Consider the following 16,882-nt stretch of genomic DNA (forward strand, 5'->3'; position numbering starts at 1 on the left):
GGGGGGAGACCTTGGTAAGAGGATCTGCATGGGGGCTCCCTAGAGCTGCCTCCCATTTGTCCCAACACCCCATCACCTCCCACCTCCTCCCTCGCTGCCTCCCTCTTATTTCAGGGGCCCGTGCCCAGGCATGCCTCCCAGTGCTGCGGCGAGCTGGGGACACTCTCCCTCCACCTGGTTCCTCGGGGAGAAAGCCCCCACGGTTGAGCCAGGAGACCCCCTGTAAGGAGCGGAGACCCCTGACTGGCCCCTGGGCTGTGGGTGTGCCTGAGGACACCCCGTGGGAGAGCTGCTGGTGTAAATGGGGCGCACGTCCCAGGAGGGCTCTCAGGACCGAGCGACCCCACCCCTGCCTGGCCCCGAAAGTGCCTCCATGCCCCTCCAGCTCCACGTCTGCCGGGGCGCACAGCCCAGGCGGGCCCGGGCCTCAGAGAGGAGACCGGGCAGAGGGGCCGGCTCTAGCTGCGGGCTCTGCGCGACCTTCCTTCCTCACGTGTGGAAAGAAGGATTTTGTTCTACATGAAGATACGTTTGGTCCCCACTGGTTGGCATTCCTGACTCCACAACAGAAAGCGCCCGGCGGTGGTGTCCTGGCGTTCGCTGCCTGCACCCCGGTGGCCCTTCTCCTCCCACCCACCGTGGCGGCCTCGGGGGCTGTCGCCGCAGCTCCTGGCTTAGTCTCGCGTGGCGCGCCCCACGCTCCGCATCCTTCATGCCTGTGCTGCGTGCCGGTGGCGGAGGACGACGTCCCCCTTGAGCTCTGGGCAGGCGCCGTGGGCCCGGGCCGCCTCTCTGTCTGAAGCTGCCGCTCGCTCGGTAGGCGCGGCGGCCGGTGCGCGTCCCAGGACCTCGCCCGTGTTGGGGGGTCGCCGCTCACAAGCCGCCTGTGTTTGCTGTTTCAGATCCCAAGGACATCGCCTGCTCCTCCTCCCTGGTGGCGGTAAGGACCCACCCGCTCTCCGCTCCCTGTCGTCCAGACTGCGTGCGTCCCCAGGTGTCCCCTCTGTCCCCAGGCCGGCCTGTCTGTAGCGCGGTGGTAACAGGTCACCTCGATTCTGACACGTCCCTCTGCGTGCTCTCACGCCACTCTCCTGAGGTCCCGTGTGTGCGCGTGTGCGTGCGTGTGGTGTCGTTTTCTTCTTTGACTCACTGTGGGGGAGAAAACAGATCTCCTGTCCCCCCCGAGTTTCCACTTGGGGCTTTGCTGGCCTCATCCCCGGGGCGGGGAACGCGTGCCTCTGTCCCCGCATCTCCTGTGACTACCTGGTCGTGTGCAGACTTGATTCTTCAGCTGGTTTTATTTCAAATGAGCAAGAAACACGCATCGGCCGATGCCCTGTGCTCGCCTCGGGCCTGAGGACGCTGACGAAAGTGTCGCCCGCTGCCTCAGCCGCCGCGCAGCCGCCGGGTTCTGATCCGTGCTTGGCTTCGGGTCTCGACTTAGACTTAGGGTCTCTCCTCTGTGGCTTCTGTTGGGTCCAAAGCCGCAGGTTCGGAGTTTGGCTGATTTAGTTTCTCCATCTGCACGTTGGTGCAGCCCGCAGCGGCGGCGGCGGTGAGATGGACACGTCTGTCTGTCTTACCTTCAGTAAATGCGGTGCCACCAGCCAGGGCTGGGGCGCACATGCCAGTGTTGGGGACCCCGCGCCTCCTGTCTGGGGCTCCATGTCTAGGCATGCCTCGGGGCCCAGGGAGGTCTATCCCTGTCGTGGGGGGTGGGGGGAGGTCTTGGTGGCTGCTGGAGAGCAGCCGTTGGCCGCATCTCAGCCAGCAGGGGTGAGGAGGAGGAAAAGGAGAGCAGCCCCTTCCCTTTCGGGGTACTTTCTAGAAGTTCTTCCCTTGAATTCTTAGCTGACCGCAGCCAGCAGCAGAGGGCTCTTGAAATAGACTGCGCCTGCGCGGGCCCCCGGCCAACAGTCAGCTCCCCGGCTCCACCAGACGGCAGCTCTGCCTCCTGCCGGGACGGTGCAGCAGATGCGCGGGCCAGGGCCTAGCCCAGGCCCCCTGGCCTGCCACAAGCCACCCCTGAGCCCTAGGGGGCAGGCTCCTCTGAGCGCACACCTCTTTGAAAGATTTATTGTCGTATTTCCTACGATGTGGTCAGCGTGTTTTCCTTTGACTTCCAGGTACCTTTTCAAGTGAGCGCTGTTCCCTGTAAACACACCCCTCGTCGCTCTGAAAGGAGCGCCATGAATGCGCTGTAGCCCCCGCAGGCCCCTGCAGATACCCCGTAGCCCTGTAGGCCCCTGCAGATACCCCATAGGCCCCTGCAGATACCCTGTAGCCCCGCAGGCCCCTGCAGATACCCCAGAACCCCGTAGACCTCCCTGCAGTTCCCCCTGTAGCCCCGTAGGCCCCTGCAGATACCCCGTAGCCCCGTGGGCCCCTGCAGATACCCCATAGCCCTGTAGGCCCCTGCAGATACCCCGTAGGCCCGGTAGGTCTCCCTGCAGGCCCCCCTATAGCCCCTCTTCCCCCACCCCACAGCCCCCCTATAGCCTCCCGTAGCTCTGGCAGCACCACATGCTGCTGGGATCTCCCCTAAACTGATCCAGAGCTAGGTCCCCCGGCTTCCCTGCCTTCGGGGGTCTGTTGTGACCGATACTAATGTGAGTGCTTGACCGCCCGCCTGAGGCTAGAAGGAGGCCTTATTTTAAAGGGAATTTGCTCATGTTATTTCTTAGACAAATGAACTTTCGCCATTAGAGGAGTAACGAAAGCTGCTTTGGTGACATGAGTTATATTCAGGGAGCCTCCCTTTGGACGTGGGGGCAGGGTCGCCGTCGCTCAGGGCACAGGCCCTTCCTGTCCTCAGCCAGGCCGTCCATCCGGGAGGCTGTGACTGACGAGGAAGGGCCTGTTTCTTCCGCGTTCAAGAGCGTTGGCCTGCACTAGTTCTCAAGGGCTCTTTCGAAGTCTTGAAAACATTGGCCACTCAAGGGGAGGGCAGTCCCTTCACGGCGCCCGCCCCTCAGCATGGACTGTTCCCAAACTGCGTTCACGCGCCGCCCCAGCTGCAGTGGAGTGGGGAGGGGCCTCTGCTGCGGGCTCGGGTGCCCCTGACGGAGGGGCTTCTCCCAGCAGGCTAAAGCCTTCGAGAACGGCACGCACCGATTCCGGCTCCAGAAGCAGCTGGCCACAGGGGAGAAGAGCAAGGTCCTGGTGAGTGAGCAGCGCAGGGCCTGCCGGCTGCACCTGTGCTCACAACCCGCTTGCCCGTTCAGCTTCCTCACTGTGACACCTGCAGGGGGACCCGGGGGCCGGTAGGTAGGGGAGGCAGGTGAGACAGCAGCCAAGCTGACGCTGCCCTGAAGGCCGCCGGGCGGCACACACGCAGTCAGGGCTCCCGGGAGAGGAGGGAACACGGGGTGGGCTGGGGCCTGAGGCCCAGCGCCCTGGCCTCCCACTCCCTTCCTCGTACAGAGGAGGAAGCTGAGGCACAGAGGTGCTGCACTACCTGCCTGGTCCCCACACGAGTGACCTCCCAGGCCACAGGGCTCTTAGCTTGGGGTTAGTCATTGAAATTGTTACCTACGATCTTCCCTTTCAAATCCAAGAGCTCAGAGATGAAGCTGCTGAACAGACTTCTTGCCTTTCTCTATTGCCTAAGGAAAGTTATTTGTGTTGGTTGGAATATGGAAGACAGAAAAGTGTGCGCAGGGGGAGTGCAGCAGTGATTGCTCTCCACTCACGTCTGAGTTTACGTTGAAAAAAAATTGTCTTCATCTTCGCTAACAAAAATGCCTTCACTCACGCCACAGACATGAACTTCCAGGCCGGAAAGTCCACTTGGTACAGAGCAGCGGGCAGCCTGCCCCCGCCCCCCCGGCCTGCAGGCCTCGGGCAGGCCTGGCTGCAGTGCTGGGCAGCCCCGTGTCCCCTCGGCTCCTGCACTGTGCCCTGAGCGCGCGCCAGGCTCGGCCTGGCCCTTCCACAGCAGTGAGGGCGCGAGCAGGGGGCGGCTCTGGGGCGCCGGTGGATGTCCTACAAGTTTGTCAGGACAGCCGGGGTCCCCTTGGGAGCCACCCAGCTCAGACCCCAGGAACTGGGAGCCCCGCACGGCCCGGGCCCGACCACCACCACCATTGCTCTCGCGGGCCAGGCCGGAAACCGGCCTCTCTGGGGAGCGGTGGAGCCGAGCCCCGAAGCAAGAGTGGGTGCAGAGCCAGGCCCAGCCCCCCATCCTGGAGGGTGGGGGGGATGGTCTGTCGGCCTTGAGCTTGTCCCGGTCCGCTCTGCTTCCCGGGGGGGTGTCCTGGTGGCTGAGGCCTGCACACACTGGTGACTCCGAGTGGGGCCTGGGCTGCCGGCCATGAGCCCTGCTCACCAGTGGGAATCTCGTGTCTCCGAGCAGCCGTCCCCCAGTGCAGTGGCGTCGAGGGAGGTGGGAGGCGCGGGCTGAGGGTGTTGGAGCAGAGGGGTCAGGGTGCACACGCTCCCTGTTTCTCGGCGGGGGGTGACAGTCCTGTCCCCAGAGCTGGCTCTTCCCATCACCCACATGGTGGTTGCTGTGAGGGGGCAGCAAGCGCCCTCACTTACCCCCACTCTTGCAGGCACCGCCTCCCTGTGCCACCCCCATGGGTGCTGTCTGCAGAGTCACTCTTCCCCTCCTCTCAGGAAGGGTCCTTCCACGGCCGCCCCGCCCCCCAGCTCCGCCTCTTCCCGGCAGAGGGCGCCCGCTCCTGCGAGGCCGGGCCTCACCCCTCCCTCTGCCGGTGTCCTCCCAGCGGCCTTTGGCAGGTTTTAAACCCCTGTGCTCTTCCAGTCCAGATGACACATGGCGCGGCCCTGAGAGCCTGCTGCACTGTTCGGGCACAGCCTGGGTCTCCGGGCCCCACGGCTCCTGGGAGGGTCTGCAGCTGGGGGTGGTGGGACGCGCCGATTCAGCCTCCCCGGCCCCACAGCCCCTCGACTCCCCAGGGCAGAGTCTACTCCAGACTCTCATCTGGTGGGCTGCAGGTGCACCGGTGCTGGGCCACGCACTGGGCTTCCGATCCCAGGGCCCTGCTGCCAGATACTTTCCTCGGGTGCCTGTTCTTCACCGACGAGAACTGGCGGCACCAGGGCGCCTGGTCGCGTTTTTATTCACCTGCATTTTGAATCCAGCTTGCGTTGGTCATAGTAAGAGAAACAGCAGAACCTGCCTGGTTTCATGGGAATTCCGAGATACGCTGGCACATTTCTTTTCAAGTCCTGGAAATCCACTGGGGAAGGGCATTTGTGGGGCATCCTGGCCCTGACGTGGACCTCCGACGCGCACACGCCGCCCTCCAGCAGTGCCAGAATGTCGGATCCGTCAAATATTGCCGTCAGTGTGTGAATTTTTGAATAACATTGTTGATTCTAAGGCATGTCAGTGGTGAGCGTAGAAAGTACAGGCTCGCGGAGGGAGGTCACTGACATTTCCATAGACCCACGCGTGCCCCCGGCGCACGGTGACAGCTGCCGTCGCCTTGGAACCTCGCCCAGGCAGACCTGCAGGTACGGAGTTACCGTTCTCTGCGCTCACCGTGGTCATGCAGCCTCGACTGCTCGATTGTCTAATGGGACTGGCTCGTTGCCTGTCGCTGCCGTTCCACGCGCTTGTTAACGCAGGACCTGTCACCCGCGCGGATGCCCTGGGCCGATTCTCCCCCACGGTGTGAAACCCACTTTTCTATATTTGAAGTAGTTATTCTCTCTCCAGTTTATCCTTCACCTCTGGAGTCCTGGGCCTGCGTGTCCAGCTGGGCTCTCCTGACAGCACGGGACGCTGACCACTGCAAGGCTGTGGTGCCAGCACAGGACAGGGAAACAGCTCCGTGGCGAGGCCTGGGCCTCACCTCCCGGACAGACATGCCGATGCCTATTCTCTTTTCCCTGTGTGCGTGGTTCCAGGACACAGAGACACAGTGCCTGCTGCCGCCTGACGGGAAGCGCCCGGCCCATCAGAACCACGTGGTCATCCTCCCGGCCGACAGTGGGGGTGGCATGGCTGCCATCAGCTTCATCGGGGCCCTGAAGATTCCTGTGAGTACAAGTGCCAGGGAGGAGCGAGCTTCAGATGGGGGTGCTGAGTAGACAGAAACAGCGTGTAGATTAAGCAAGCTGAAAGTGAAGCCCACGGTCACGGCATCCACAGCAGGAGGCCCTAGCAGTGGCCAGAAGTTACAGGACGGGGGTCTCAGGACAGAACAGATGTTCCGTGCCTCACGTTGCGGTTAAGAGTCTTTGAAATTAGTTGACTCCATTTAGCTCCTCAGAAACCTCACAGACAGATAGGCCTTCCCGTCTGCACTTGACAAATCCAAGCATCTGACTGCAGCCCACCCCGGGCACCCCGGCCTGGCCTCCCTGCAGGCCCTGACACCCCGAGTGGGCCCTAGGAGGCCCCACTCTACCTTCTGTGTGGCTCGCAGGGCCCGGCTCCTGCCAGGGGCTTCTAGGGGCACACTCTGGTCCGACTGACTCCTGCATGCCAACGGGGATGGGGTGAAGGTTGTGCAGAGGCCAAGGGACAGGACAAGCAGCAGCGCCTGGGGCCTGGGAACAGCTGGGCCACAGAAGCTGGGCCTGTTCTCTGCTGAAAAGTCCTGTGCTGCTCCCACGAGGTAGCTCCAGGCCTCTTGGCCACTCACCTGTGAGTGACAGGGGCGTGGGGGCTCAGCGCAGGGGCTTGGACACGGGCAGTGGAGGTGTGTGATGGTGAACACTCTGGTTGCTAGAATTTTCTTTTATTAAATTCTCGGGCTCCTCAGCAGAGAATTGGGTGCTATCGAAGGCAGGGGGCAGGGAGCACCCAGTGCCCAGGTGTGTGAGCGTGGCCTGGAGACCACACTGAGACTCGCCACAGAGCTCACCACTGGCCGAGGAGCGGCTGCTCACAGCCTGCCCTGGGGTGGGGGAAGGGGCTGGAACGCCAAGGGCCTCCCGCAACCGCTGGACCACCAAAGAAATAGCCCTAAGGGGACACTCCACTCCAGGCACAAGTGCTGTCGGTGCGGGTGACGCGGGGGCCGTGGCCCTGAGAGAGCAGCGGGGCCCCTCCTGGACTTTCGGCCTCCAGAAGCTCTCTGGGCTGGCCTGCAGGGCACGCAGGTTTTAAATAAAAAGCTATTTTTAAAGACGTTATTAATAACAACAGGCGACCTTTCTGCTATACTTCATTTTGTAGCTGCCGCAAATCCTTTGGCTCAAAGTAGGTGACGCTAGTTCTGGAAACAAAAGTGGAGAGGACAGGCTTCAGAGCCCTGTCCTGGCGTGGCCCGGCCTGTCCCGACGAGCTGCCCCAGCCAGCTCCTGCTCGGAGCCCCATCTCCTCCCACTGGCAGCGGCCGTCCCTTCAGTCCCTGCGTCATGGCGGGTGGTGCCCCTGGCCTGGTCTCTGTGGCCTTCCTGCCCCCTGGAGCCCGGGGAGGGGAATCACTCCCATAGGGTTACCCGATTTCCCACGCGAATCTCCCGAGTGTGTCTGGAACTGCCGTCTGCTTGCCATAGGTGACCTGGCGTCGGAGTGGGTGCTGACCCGCACGGCTGGGGCTCCACCAGGGGCAGGGCGCCCAGGTCCCCTCCCCACGACCGCACGCGCAGCTGCCTGGACAGAGGCCTTACCCGGCGCCTCCCGGTGCCAGAGCCGGACCAGGGCGCCTCTTACGGGGTGAGAAAGAAACTCGGGCGCGCTCTCACACTTAGGGGAGCCTGCTGAGTGCGCACCCCGCGGCTCTCTTTCAGGGGGTGATCGAGTTCTCACTGTGTCTGCTCTTCGCCAAGCTGGTCAGCTACACGTTCCTCTTCTGGCTCCCGCTGTACATCACGAGCGTGGGTGAGTGCCCGGGAGGCGCGGGGGGCCTAGGCTGGGGGAGGAAAGGCCCGCGGGATGCCCGAGCATCTGAGACCTGAATCAAGCACAGGATCCGTGGAAACACACAGCGTCCGCTGCCATGGTAGTGGCCTGATGGGCCTGGGAGGCTGGGCGTGCGTGCCTCGGGCCCCGGCTCCACAGTCCTTGCTGTCCTGGGGCAGCTGCATTTAGGGTGAGCTCCCTCCGGCTGGGGTCAGGGCAGCTGGAGCAGGAGTGGCGCCTGGGCCAGCAGGTAAATGCTTCGTCGCCTGACCTGGAGACTGCTTGTTGGAGACAACTCTAGGGAGAGCTGACAGTTGGCTCACGTTTCCAAAGTCCAGCAATGGCCCAAGCCTGATGGGAGGGCCGGGACCCGAGCAGGAACGGCCGGAAGGGCACCGAGGGGTGTCAGCCTGGGGGTGGCCAGGGTGAGGGAGGTGGATGGGGGCTGCTTAGTAAGGGGTGTGGTCAGGAGGGTCCCGAGCCCCTGGACCCAGAGTCGGGGGTTGCAAGAAGGAAGAAATCGGGGCCCGTGGGAGGTTTCGGGCACTGGTGAACCGGGGAGCAGAGCTGTAGGGTGGGACTCCCAGCAGTGTCACAAGGATGAGGGGTTGGCCTTGGGCTGAGGCCGACTAGACGGTAGAGGTCTGCGGGAGAGACGGGGCCTGCGGGAGAGGCCAGGGAGCAGGAGGTGCGCCTGGGCCCTGCGCTTCTCCCCATGGGTTACGGCAGGAGGCACGCGGCCCGTTCAGGTGGGCCCCCGGTCGCAGCTGCTGCCCCCTCCCACCCTGCCCCTGTGGCTGCAAAAGGGGAGACATTTCAGCTCCTGGCACAGCAGCCAGCGTCACCCGTCTGAGGGAAGGAGCCCCAATCTCTGCTCGGCTACCAGGCGCGGGGCGAGCTGGGCGTGGGCACACCACCAGACCTCCCCTCTGTGCCGGCGAGCCTCTCCCGGGCTGCCCTGCCCGGGCCACATCTGTCCTGTGCCCTGTGCCACTGCGGGGCAGGGCACTGCTCCACAGGCGGGTGGGGGCCGCCTCTGGGGCTCGCGTTCCGCTCTCCTGTGGGTCTATCCCCGCCGCGGGCTGCTCTTTCTCTTTCACCTGAGCCCATCAGTGACTGCTGCCCGGGACATGTGGTGCTTACGGGGTGAGGCTCGGGTGCTGGTCTCACAACCGCCTGGGGGCGGCGGCCCTGTCGTTCCAACAGATCACCTGGACGCACAGAGGGCTGGGGAGCTCTCCACCTTATTCGACGTGGGCGGGATCTTCGGTGAGTTCCTGCCACTTGCTCTTCCTCACGGTGGCAGAGGCACTCGTGGCCCCCACCCTGAGAGAGACCGTGCTCCCCAGATTGCTTCTCCGAGGGGTCTCTCCCTGGGAGTGATGGCCAACATGCTGGGGCGGCCCCTCCTGGCTCTCCTTTGGACAAGAGCCCCCCTTCCAGGGGCCGACAGCCTGGCAGTGCCTGTACCCTAACAGGTCAGGGGGCTCGGGGCCAGCCTAAGACGGGACTCAGAACTAGCAGGGCCCCTCATTGTGACAGCAACCCGAGACCTGTGTGGAGGTCCGGCCCCATCCGGTGGCTTCTGATGACAGAGAAAGGGCCTGGAGAGGGGACTGTCCGGCTGCTTCCCCCCTCCTGCCGTGCCACCTCTCCGGGGGGCAGCCTAAGAGCCTCCCACCGTGGCCATAGCCGGCCATTCCCATGGTGGGGGGCCACAGGTCCAGGCCGCCGGTCCCATCGGGAGTGAGTTCTAACCAGCGAGGGTTTCTCGCGAGGCTCCACATCCCTCCCCACCGGCGCAGGCGTGAGTGGCCTCAGCTGCATCGGGGCGTGCCGTCCAGACCCACACACCATGGCCTCCTCTCAGGGCCTGTGCTCGGGGCCGGTTCTGGAAGGGCACGTTCCAGGAGGAGCCTCCTTAGCCCAGGTCCAGTTGGAGGGTCACCGGATGGTCCCTTGGCTGCCTCCCCCAACAGCAGCTGCCCCCCGCATTGCAGGTGGGATCCTGGCGGGTGTGATCTCAGACCGATTAGAGAAAAGAGCCTCCACCTGCGGCCTGATGCTGCTGCTGGCTGCCCCCACGGTGAGCCCTGCCGCCCTCTGGGCTCCCCAGCCCCTACAACCCCCTGCTCACACCTCCCACCCCACCCCACCCCACCCTCCGTGCCTCACCCTGCCCCCACAGTGAGCGCTGCCCCACTGCCTCTAGCCCACCCCCATCACTCCCCAAGGTGAGCCCTAAGCCCCCAGGCCCCTGGGCCCCTCCCCCACCGCTCCACAGCGCGCCCCGCCCCCCCACGGAGGCTGTGCAGTAACCGCTGTTCCCACAGCTCTACGCGTTCTCCACCATCAGCCAGGCGGGGCTGGAGGCCACCATCGGTGAGTGCTGTGCCCTCCTTGCCCATGGCCGTGGCCTGGTGCACAGGGGCTAGAACAGTCCCGGCTGGTTTTGGGGGGCCGTGGGGCGGATCATTTGCCTTTGAGGGCAGGTGTGGCGGCCAGCCACCCATGTGGCAGCAATAGCCTGGGGTGCCACTGGCACCTGGGAGTTCTCAAGCAGGATCAGCAGCCAGAGCAGGGCAGGGCAGCTCCCTCGGCCCCGGTCCTGTACCGCACGTGGGGGTCCGTGCCGACGCCCCGCAGCAGCCAGCTCAGATTCTGACTCTGACACCGAGTAAATGACCTTCTGTCAGAACAAGTCACAGCCGGAGACTGGACAGCCGTAACCCCATGAAAGCTGGCCAGAGGGCAGGCTGCTGGTGCCAGGAAGAGCCTAGCTGGCCACTCGGGAGAGGGACCATGTCCCAGAAACGGGCCCAGCAGCCCTGGCATGGGTCCCCTCGGGAGTGCCGGGGCATCCTCCACTGCAGGCGAGGCATGGGTGCGGGGCACAGAGACCGGGCTGGGCTACTCAGCACGTGGCCGCTTGCTCCCCGGGCATGGCCGCCACGGCCGCGTGGGTGCAGGGAACGGCCCCAGGCCCCTCACAGCCTGCGTGCTGGGAAGATGTGCCTGGGCTTTCAAGGCGCGCTCAGCTTGGGCCAGGATCCAGGGTGCTGCCTACTGATCGCTGGGGCCAGGGTGCTCTCCAGGGAGCTCTGGTCTCTCGCTCACCCCCTTCCGGTCTCTGGTCCCCACAGCCATGCTACTGCTCAGCGGGGCCCTGGTCAGCGGGCCCTATGCCCTGATCACCACCGCCGTCTCCACAGACCTGGTGAGTGCTGGCGGGGCCACCGCGTCCTGGTGGCAGGTGGCCTGTCGGGCGCGCGGTCGACGGTGGCGGTAGGCAGAGGCTGCCCTTCCCCAGGGGCTGAGCAAGGAGGCACTCCTCCCTCTGCTGCCCCCTCAGCCCTCCGGGCCTCCGCAGAGGAGGCCAGCCCTCCCCTGCTCCTGTGGCCCCAGAGCTCCTCTGTGTCTCCCCTGGCCCTTCTAGAACCCGACCCAGAGCCGCCAGCCAGCAGCAGGCCCTCCCATCTAGAAACCATCGCTGTCCACAGCCCCACACCCGTCCCTGCAGTCCTCTCTGGTGGCCTTGGGGGAGGAGTCTGCCCGTCACCAACCCCCCAGGGCCGGGGGCCTGTTCCCCTGGGGCGCCTCTCTTCTCTACCAGATAGCCAGCCCTCCCTAATGGCCTGTCCTTGCTCCTGTCTGAGCAGAGAAGATTCTGGAAGGGTCCCCACCAGACCCGTACCAGTAAGATCAGAGGACAGGAGAGAAGCTTTCATTTCCTTTCTAAATTCTGGGGAACCTGAGCACCCCTTCACCCACGTGTGTTCTGTATTATATATGTGTGCGCACACACACGCACACGCCTTTTTTCTACCAGCTTTGGTTTATTTTGATAGTTTGGGCTTCTAGCATGTTTTGCCCTGATTTTCGCCTTCTCATGTCCTCAGTTTGTGTGTGCACGTGGCTTTGGGGAGCCAGCACTCCTGGGGCTGCCCACAGGATGCACCCCGGCCCCAGTCCAGCCCTCCCCGCCCTCCGCAGCGCCCACTGTCCGGTGGGGTGACTTGTGGCCACAGGTGTCACAGGAGGGCCAGGCAGAACGGCTGGCAGCGGGGCAGGGGTGGGGTAGGGGAAGGGCGTGCCCACCCACTACGGCAGTGCGGCTGGACTGAGGGGCTGTGCTGAGGGGAGCACACGTGGAAGGTGCTCCTGGCGTGTCTGAGGATGGAAGACCCCACACGGCGCCTTTCCAAGGACAGATTGGATTTCCTAATGGAAACCCCCATGCTGACTCTCGGGCGACGTCTGGGCACGTGGCCGTGTGTCCTCTGAGCCGGGAGACCGCTTCGCTCATGCTCTCCTCTCCTCCAAGGGGACCCACAAGAGCCTGAAGGGGAACTCGCGGGCCCTCGCCACTGTCACCGCCATCATCGATGGGACCGGCTCTGTAGGTAGGTGGCACCGGCAGCCCCGCGCGCTTGGCAATGGTCAGAGGGCGGCCACGCTCCACATCCTGCAGAGCAGGGGCCGGCTCCAGCTGCCCTGCACGGGGCCGGTGAGCTCTGAAGTGTGAGCAGAGTGGAAGCAAGGCCAACCGGGACCGGTGTGGGCAGGGCCCGCCACTAAGGCCCAGAGGTCTGGAGGGCCTGGTGGGAACCAGTTTTCCTTGGTGGGAAGGAGCACCCCCCGCCCAGTTCCTCTGGGCCGCCGTCAGCAACCCTGCCACCGCTGCCCTCGGCTGCTTACTGCTGTCGTCCCAAGAGGGGCGGAATCGTAAATGTGATGACGGAGGAGTAGCAGGCCGCGGGCAGGCCAGATTCCGCATCAGCAGCCTCGGAGGGCATTGGAGAGGATTCAGCACCATGTCCCTGAGGGGGAGGGGACAACGGAGCCCCTAGGCCCCTCGGGAACGAGCAGGTGGTTGCTGGGACCCCAGGCCTGTGCCACCGGCAAGGGAGGTGGCCGTGACATCCTTGTCCTTTCCTGGTGGCACCACCGCACCCCCGAGGACACCCCGCAGCCTCCCGCTCAGGCCCACCTACCCGGCTTTGCGCCCTCCCAGACACGAGAAGCCAAGACCTGGCACTTGGCTGGTGTGGACCCACACCCCAGAGGATCTGGCAAGCAGCCTGGTGTGTCCTCTGCCATCCAGGCCCCGCTTGGGACAGAGGGGAGGGGCGGGAGGCAGGCCTGGGGATGGGGGTGTGTGCAGGGGTCAGGGGCCGGGGTGTGCTCCAGCAGCACAGGCAGGCACTTCCCAGAGGGGCGGTGAACGCGCCAGGGCCCGGGCCTGGTGGTCAGGTCCTTCATTCTGTTGGATCCAGGGGCGACAATTTGCTGGGCAGTCACCCCTCTGTTTAAAGTGAGACCATCCTTTTTGGGGCACCCCTTGGAGCCAGGATGGGTGTGCGGGCGGCAGGCTCTCACTACAGGCCTCACGCAGCCACGCCCAGGGCTCCGCACAGCAGAGACACGTGCTGGGGAGGCCAGGAGCCCTTGGCTGAGGCAGGCCTGGGGGCGGCGAGACTGAACCTTCCATCCCCCAGGCCTTGTCCGGTGAGCCCGCTCCCGCCCCGTGTGCCCCCGCCGTCCCATAGCTGCGAAGGAGTGCCTTTCACTGGGAGGCGCTGGGCACCATCCTGTTCCATGGGCCTGAGTGTGGAGGTTGTCCTGCTCCAGAGCCTTCCTCCACGTGACGCCGTGTCTGCTCTCCTGTTTCAGGAGCAGCCCTGGGCCCGCTGCTGGCCGGGCTCATCTCCCCGTCCGGGTGGAACAACGTGTTCTACATGCTGATGTTTGCGGACGCCTGTGCCTTGCTGGTAAGGCCCCGCCGTTCCCACAGCCTCTCTCACCGCGCCTGTGGTTTGCAGCCCGACGCCGGTGGTGCCCTCCCTGTGGGCACCCACGGAGTCTGGGCAGGTCAGGGGCTGTGTGCGTGTCCAAGCCCTTTACCTGGGCTGAGCAAGGGTCAGAGCCAGGGCGACCAGCCTGCTCCCCAAGCTTTCACAGGGCTTCTCTGGGCCCAGCCGCCATGCCAGGCCAGGTGTGTGGGTCCAGCCGCCACTGCCAGGTATGTGCCCTCGCGGCAGGTGACCTGGCCCCTCCGCAGCACCGATGCTCCCAGAGAGCACGCGAGTGGCGCCCGCGCCGGGCTGTTTGGGTGGAGGAGACGCTGCTTCCGGACGCCCAGGCAGGCGGTGGCCTTGGTGGTTCTGGGGTTGCCCTGCCCCCAAGAATGGAAGTGGTCTGTTTCCTTTCTTCCTCGCTGAGACACGGTCACGAGGCCCGGCCTGCTCTGCACACACACCCGCACACCTCACCCCCAGAAAGGGCTCAGGGGACCCCAAGACAGCATGTCAAGGATTTGGGGGTGCCAGCTTCGTTGATGAAGTGAGGTTGTAGGTTCTCAGCCCTAAATACAGCGCCCGGGCCCCCAGAGCCACGCCAGCCTCCACTCACGAGCTGGGAGGCTGCCCGGTGCTTCCTCAGATGGCTGGGTCTGTTCATGGCCGAGGGTCCCCCTGAAATCCTCAGCTCGTTTTCCCTAATTAGCAGTGGAACTTCCGTCACCGCAGATGTGAATAGACGCCATGCGTGTCCGCGACGTGCCGTCGGCTACACGCCAGCTGCGCAGGCCTGAGTGTCCAGGCGGGGGTGGCAGGGATGGCCCGCTGGGGAGGGAGGGGCCCGCGGCAGGAGGGCGCCCCACGCGCAGGTGAAGGCGAGGGCGGGCACTGTGGGAAGCCAGGTGCTTTAACATGGCCGGGGGGTCGGAGGGGGAACTGAGATTTTGAGAACGGAGCCAGATCCTTTCAGACAGACAGCGCTGGTCAGATGGAGACAGAGGGACAGTGGAGCCCGGGGAGGAAGCAGTGGGGAGATTGGAGACAGGAGCTGGAGGGGAGCTGGTCCAGGCCGCCGCCCAGTAGGCGCTCCAGAGGGAGAGGCTGGGCACCGAGGAGCATAGCCGAGAGCCCAAGGGGCCTGGGCAGCAGCCTTGTGGGGGGAGACGGCAGGAGAGGCCGCTGGCAGGCTGGGCGGGGCCAGGTCTTTTCAGAGAGCAAAGCACACAGCCTTCCCGCCTTCCCGCTTTCCCGCCTTCCCCGCCGTAGCGGCAGAAGTGGGCACAGGGCAGGTTTTCTATGACCCGAGCAGACGGGGTAAAGGAGAAGACAATCCTGGAGCCCTCGGTGGCTTTTCAGGCCTTTATTGGGATTTACCAGGCACACGGCAGGCAGGGGTGCTGGGGTGCCGGGAGGCGGGCAGGCTCCCAGCCCCCAGCGAGTCTTCCCTGTGTCTGGGCTCTCCGGCCTTCTGGCGCGTTCTCTCTGCTTCTCTGCTCCTCGTGGTTCTCGCGCGCTCGTTCTCTCTGCGTCTCTGCTCTCCTAAGCCCAGTCTCAGCCCAGGTGAATCCCATCTCCACGTGCCCACACCCCACTGCAGGTGCCGCCGTCAGGCATGCGTTCAGGGCCGCAGGGATCCGTCACCCGTCCTCATGGCGGGAGGGCAGAGGAGCCTGGTATCATTTTCACTCACCCTGCACCCGCCTTCCCCGGCTTCCCGCCGTGCCTGCGCCTGGCCAGCGGCCTTTGCGGCATCTTCCCCAGAAAGACCCATTTCATTTCCAAATCATGATCTCAGCGGACCCCCTCGGTGCCTGCTCAGCACCGCTGCAGCCTCTCCCCGTGTGGGCTTCGCCGCGCCGCCCGTGTCCCCGCCGCGGGCTCCTCCTGGGCGAGCCGTGCGCAGGCCCCAGAGCTCCATCCTCGCCTTCGGGGTGCTTCACAGCTGCACGCCTCCACCGCGCCCGTCACCGCCCGTGCCCCCGTGCTGTCCCCCCCACTCTTTATACCCCGGGTGCAGCGGCAGGATGGCCCCGAGCAAGACAGGTGAAGGAGAGTGAGTCCTGGAGCCCTCGGGGGCTTTTCCAGGGTTTTATTGAGTTTACGAGGTACACTGCCGGCAGGGGGCCCGGGGATCGGGAGGCTGGCAGGGGCACCAGGAGGCTGGCAGGCCTTCCCAGCCCCGGGCAGGTTGTCACTCTTCTGGGCTCTCCCGCGTGCTCTCGTGGTCGCGTTCTCTTGCTTGTTCTCCTTCTGGTGGCCCCGTTCTCCCGAGACGCCGCCCTTACAAGCCCATCCCAGCCCAGGCGCACCCACTTACGCAGGCCCCCACCCCACACCAGCTGCCGCCCTCAGGCGTGCGTTCAGGACCGCAGGGATCCATCATCAGTCCTGACGGCGGAAAAGCCTGACATCCTTTACCCCTACCCTGGGCCTCTGCGGCTGCGCCTCACCCGCTGACGGGGGGCGTCTGTCCAAGGCTCAGCAGGCCTCTGTTCTGCCTGGAGCTGGAGGTTTCGGGGCTCAGTTTAGCAGAATTGTCACTGTTACCACCGACAGAGACCTCAGCGCCCGGGGCCCAGGGTGTGGGCCACCTCGTGTGTCCCCCTGTCTGACATAGACATTTTACGGTGGACTCGCGTCATTTGAACCACGGCTTGTGCCAGGCATCTGCCCTGACGGCCTGACCTCTGGAGCTGGGTCCTGTGTTTTCTGAACTCCCTTGGGGGCGCCCCCTGCTGGGAGCCAGGGCATCCGGGGCAGGGCTGGAGGGTGTCCCTCTGCGGTGACCACGGTAACGGGGCGTCTATGTTCTGGGTGCAGCTCCTGGTCCGCCTCATCCACAAGGAGCTGAGCTGCCCCGGGCCGGTGTTGGCAGAGCAAGCGCCGTAAGTCCTCCCTGTGCCTCCCCTGCTGGGTTCGTGGCCCACGGCGGAAAGGAAGCTTCCTGCAAGCTTCCCGCGTCCTGTCATCGCCTTTGTCGTGCTCACCCTTCCTTCTCCTCTGCTCGTCCTCCCTTCTCTCCTTGAGAGCACCGCTCATGGCGGCCTGTGGCCTGTGGCCGCCACGCTGTAAAATCTGGGTGGAAAGGTGTGAAGGGATTGGCCTCCTTTGTGCAAGAAGCCACAGCTTTCCACCCAGATCCCAGCGCCCAGAACTCAGGCTGCCGCCCCCGGCCCCTTGGTGTCTTGGCTCCGTCCTAAGGGCTGCTCCCCTCCCTGCAGGGCTGCTCCCCTCTCCCCAGGGCCACTCCCCTGCTGCGGGA

General features: G+C 64.8%; 1 protein-coding gene across 1 annotated transcript in view; it reads left to right on the plus strand.

The window, feature by feature from the left end:
• SLC37A1 (solute carrier family 37 member 1) overlaps nucleotides 1-16,608 on the plus strand; it is a gene marked incomplete at its 5' end in the record, with an annotated part of 30,310 nt that extends 13,702 nt beyond the window's left edge. The window contains 11 exons of the mRNA XM_084232229.1: nucleotides 903-940; nucleotides 3,082-3,162; nucleotides 5,878-6,009; nucleotides 7,711-7,801; nucleotides 9,029-9,091; nucleotides 9,823-9,908; nucleotides 10,156-10,204; nucleotides 10,966-11,039; nucleotides 12,147-12,225; nucleotides 13,496-13,593; nucleotides 16,441-16,608. Coding sequence (XP_084088355.1) covers nucleotides 903-940; nucleotides 3,082-3,162; nucleotides 5,878-6,009; nucleotides 7,711-7,801; nucleotides 9,029-9,091; nucleotides 9,823-9,908; nucleotides 10,156-10,204; nucleotides 10,966-11,039; nucleotides 12,147-12,225; nucleotides 13,496-13,593; nucleotides 16,441-16,509 — 860 coding nt within the window. The 3' untranslated portion in view covers nucleotides 16,510-16,608. The remainder of the gene's footprint in view (nucleotides 1-902; nucleotides 941-3,081; nucleotides 3,163-5,877; nucleotides 6,010-7,710; nucleotides 7,802-9,028; nucleotides 9,092-9,822; nucleotides 9,909-10,155; nucleotides 10,205-10,965; nucleotides 11,040-12,146; nucleotides 12,226-13,495; nucleotides 13,594-16,440) is intronic.
• Between the last annotated feature and the right edge of the window lie 274 nt (nucleotides 16,609-16,882).

This window comes from Talpa europaea (assembly GCF_964194135.1).
Source record: "Talpa europaea genome assembly, chromosome: 4".
Lineage (NCBI taxonomy): Eukaryota > Metazoa > Chordata > Mammalia > Eulipotyphla > Talpidae > Talpa > Talpa europaea.